The sequence below is a fragment of the Athene cunicularia genome (assembly GCF_003259725.1).
Source record: "Athene cunicularia isolate RWA chromosome 11 unlocalized genomic scaffold, athCun1 chr11_part2, whole genome shotgun sequence".
Classification (NCBI taxonomy): Eukaryota; Metazoa; Chordata; class Aves; order Strigiformes; family Strigidae; genus Athene; species Athene cunicularia.
In genome coordinates, this window is record NW_020799114.1 from 2,453,022 (window position 1) to 2,456,016 (window position 2,995).

General features: G+C 49.7%; 1 protein-coding gene across 1 annotated transcript in view; it reads right to left on the minus strand.

Moving 5' to 3' along the window:
- Positions 1–1,551: 1,551 nt before the first annotated feature.
- Positions 1,552–2,995, minus strand: part of JPH3 (junctophilin 3) — a 36,262-nt gene continuing 34,818 nt past the window's right edge. The window contains exon 4 of the mRNA XM_026857041.1: positions 1,552–1,717. Within this exon, the coding sequence (XP_026712842.1) occupies positions 1,637–1,717 (81 nt within the window). The 3' untranslated portion in view covers positions 1,552–1,636. The remainder of the gene's footprint in view (positions 1,718–2,995) is intronic.

Below are 2,995 nucleotides of genomic sequence, written 5' to 3' on the forward strand. Positions count from 1 at the left end.
GATCTCTGCGTCGGGGAGAGATGGTGTGGGGAGGGGAGGAAAGAGGCATTTTTGAAAAGCCAGGGGACGTCAGCCGTTTCCAAGCAATTCAGCTAAGACCACACTCTCGTGATTGGGACCATAACAGCTCAGAACAGGGATACGGCATCTTTAATGAGTATGCATATTATCAGTGGGGACAGGGGAGGGGAGAAAATCAAGGCAGGCATATTACAAAGATGGTATAAACGAACAAATTAAGTGACATAGAAAAAAAAAAAAAAGAAAAGAATACATCCTTAGAGGCTGCCATTGCCAATGATGTTTTTTTTTTGTTTTTCTTTTTTTTTTCTTTTTTTCTTTTTTTTTTTTTTTCATACAGGGACATGTTGGAAGCTGGAATATACATCCTGCATTACAAAGTGCAAAATACTACATGCTCAGAGCCCAAGCATGATGTCTGAAACAGTCCACAGCAAGATGTAAGAGACAAACCCACCACCCTCTCCCTCCTCTCTGGGACATGCTCCAGTGCTCCTCCCCAGATGCCTTTGAAAAAGAGTTTTATCTTATTTTGCTTTATTTTGTTTTATTGTTATCCTAAGTGGATCAGAATTGAGCCCTCTCTCCCCAGTCCCTCCCCACCAGTCTGCTCCCCAGCACCTCTGTGCACATGTGTGTTTGGGATGGGATGCTCAAGTAAGGCTGCTCCTCGCGTGTTGGCGAGCCCGGCACGATGACCAGCAACTGCTCAATTCATGTTGCTGAAGGTGCCTGCAGGTTTTTTGAGGGAATCCAGGTACATGTTTTTACCCAGGAGAAATTGGCTGTGAATTAAAAGTCGCACTGGGTGGGTTTCCAGCCTTGCTGCGGAGGGGAGCAGCTTGGGGAGGAGGAGTGAAGGTGGGAGGGTGGTGGGGCTGCTGCTCGCACCTTGTGTTGTTCCCTGTTCTCCCCCTGCCCCAAGAAATTTAGCAAAACACCAATTGCTGCTTTGTTTTAAAAACAAATAACAAAATGGGGCCTGTTGTCCATCTCCCATTTTTCACATCTAGACAGGGTTCATGCCTTCCCCATGCTCCTTCTCTCCTCCTCCTCCTTACAGCAACATTTCTCCGTTTGTGAAGGGAGGAAGAAGAAAGGCCTGATTTTGCTTTTCTTTCCCATTTATCATTAAAGCCGTTGTGGATTTCCCTGGGAAACTCAGCCTGGAGCATCCCAGGACCCGTACATCCTTCAGTCAAACTCTCCCCATGGTCACCTCATCTAGTCTCCATTTTGGGGTTCATTACTGTTGTTACGAATATATTTTTGGGGGGTGAAGGGAAGGGACATGAGGTTTTATTTTGTTGGGATTCCTTCTCATCCTTTCCAGTGTTGGGGGGGCAGAGTGTTGATAGCATTTTGCCATGCCACACAGCATAGTGTTATACAAGCAAAGAATTTTGGCTAAAATCCAAAAAACATTACCCAGGAAAAAAGGCAAACTGTGAGTGAGACTCGATCGTTTGTTGTTCTTCTGTGAAAAGACTTGGAAATTGTCGTAGGACAGTTCGAGTTATGATTTTTCCCTTTTTGTTGTTGTTTGGTTGCTGTTTTTTTTTTTTCCCCCATTCATACATGTAACTGTTATTTTTGCAAACAAGACAGTCTTGAATTAGATGAAAAAGTTAATAAACAAAATGGCGACTCCAATATTTAGTAAGATCACCATGACTACAAGGATGGGAGCTGAACCCTGGAAGAGAAAGAGAAGGAGAGGAGTTAGAAGGCACGTGCAAAGCCTGTTTAAGGTTGCCTTGGAGCAGCGCCGGGAGCTGTACTGGGCCGGGGTGCCTCAGGGCAGGTGTGTCTGCAGGTGAGCAGCCCCCAAATGCCTGATTTACACCCTCTAGCAAACGATCCCAAAGTGCTTGGTAACCCTCGTGAATTTTTTGCAGGCTGCTGCCTTAGTAAAGAAGGTGTGAATGAAGATCTCCCCTTAGAGCTGAGCAAGCAGCAGCAGGGACGAAACCCACATCTGTTCCCTCTGTCCCTGGGACAATAAACAGGTTACCCCATGGTCTTTCATTTAAGCACAATGTCCTCCTAAGGCAGTGCTTGATTCTGCAAAAGCAGACAAAATCCCCCTCCTGGCTCTGCCAGGAGCCCCTTTGCTCCCTCCCCACGCTGACCCACAGCCTGAGGCATTCTTGGGGCGTGCAGCATCCCTGGTAGCACTGTCCCCCTTATGCCTGGGCAACAGAAAAGCTGCTTTTCTGAACCACTTCAACACTTTCTGTCCATTTGCCTCAATAAATCTGCAGGTCTTGGGGCAGGCTCTGTCACGCGTTAGCACAAGGGGTGTGGGGGTCCCAGCGTGAGCCACAGGCCCAGTGTCTGCCAAGCAAACCCCTGCCAGGCCCGTCGGTTAAGGCAGGAGTTGCTCGGGGACTGCCCCGTGTTGTGCATGTAGGAAATCTGGTCTTAAAGGAGAAACTAAAACCAGGGTGGTCAATGAAAGGGAAAAAAAAGGAAAGGATTGTATTGGATCATATAGTTGTTTGGGGATGGTTTGGAGGAGTCTTCAAAGTAAATTCCAATAAACATCACAGAATCACCTGGGTTGGAAAAGCCCCTGCGGCTCCTCCAGCCCAACCATGACTCTCCCCCTGACCGTTCCCAACCCCACCAGATCCCTCAGCGCTGGCTCAGCCCGACTCTTCAACCCCCCCAGGGATCCCGGGGACTCCCCCCTGCCCTGGGCAGCCCATTCCAACGCCCAACAGCCCCTTCTGCACAGAAATCCTTCCTCAGAGCCAGCCTGACCCTGCCCTGGGCAGCTTGAGGCCATTCCCTCGGGGCCTGGCGCTGGCTCCTTGGCTCCAGAGACTCATCCCCCCTCTCTGCCCCCTCCTGGCAGGGAGTTGCCGAGGGCCAGGAGGTCTCCCCTCAGCCTCCTCTTCTCCAGACTGAACCCCCCCAGTTCCCCCAGCCGCTCCCCAGCAGACCTGTGCTCCAGACCCTGCCCCAGCTC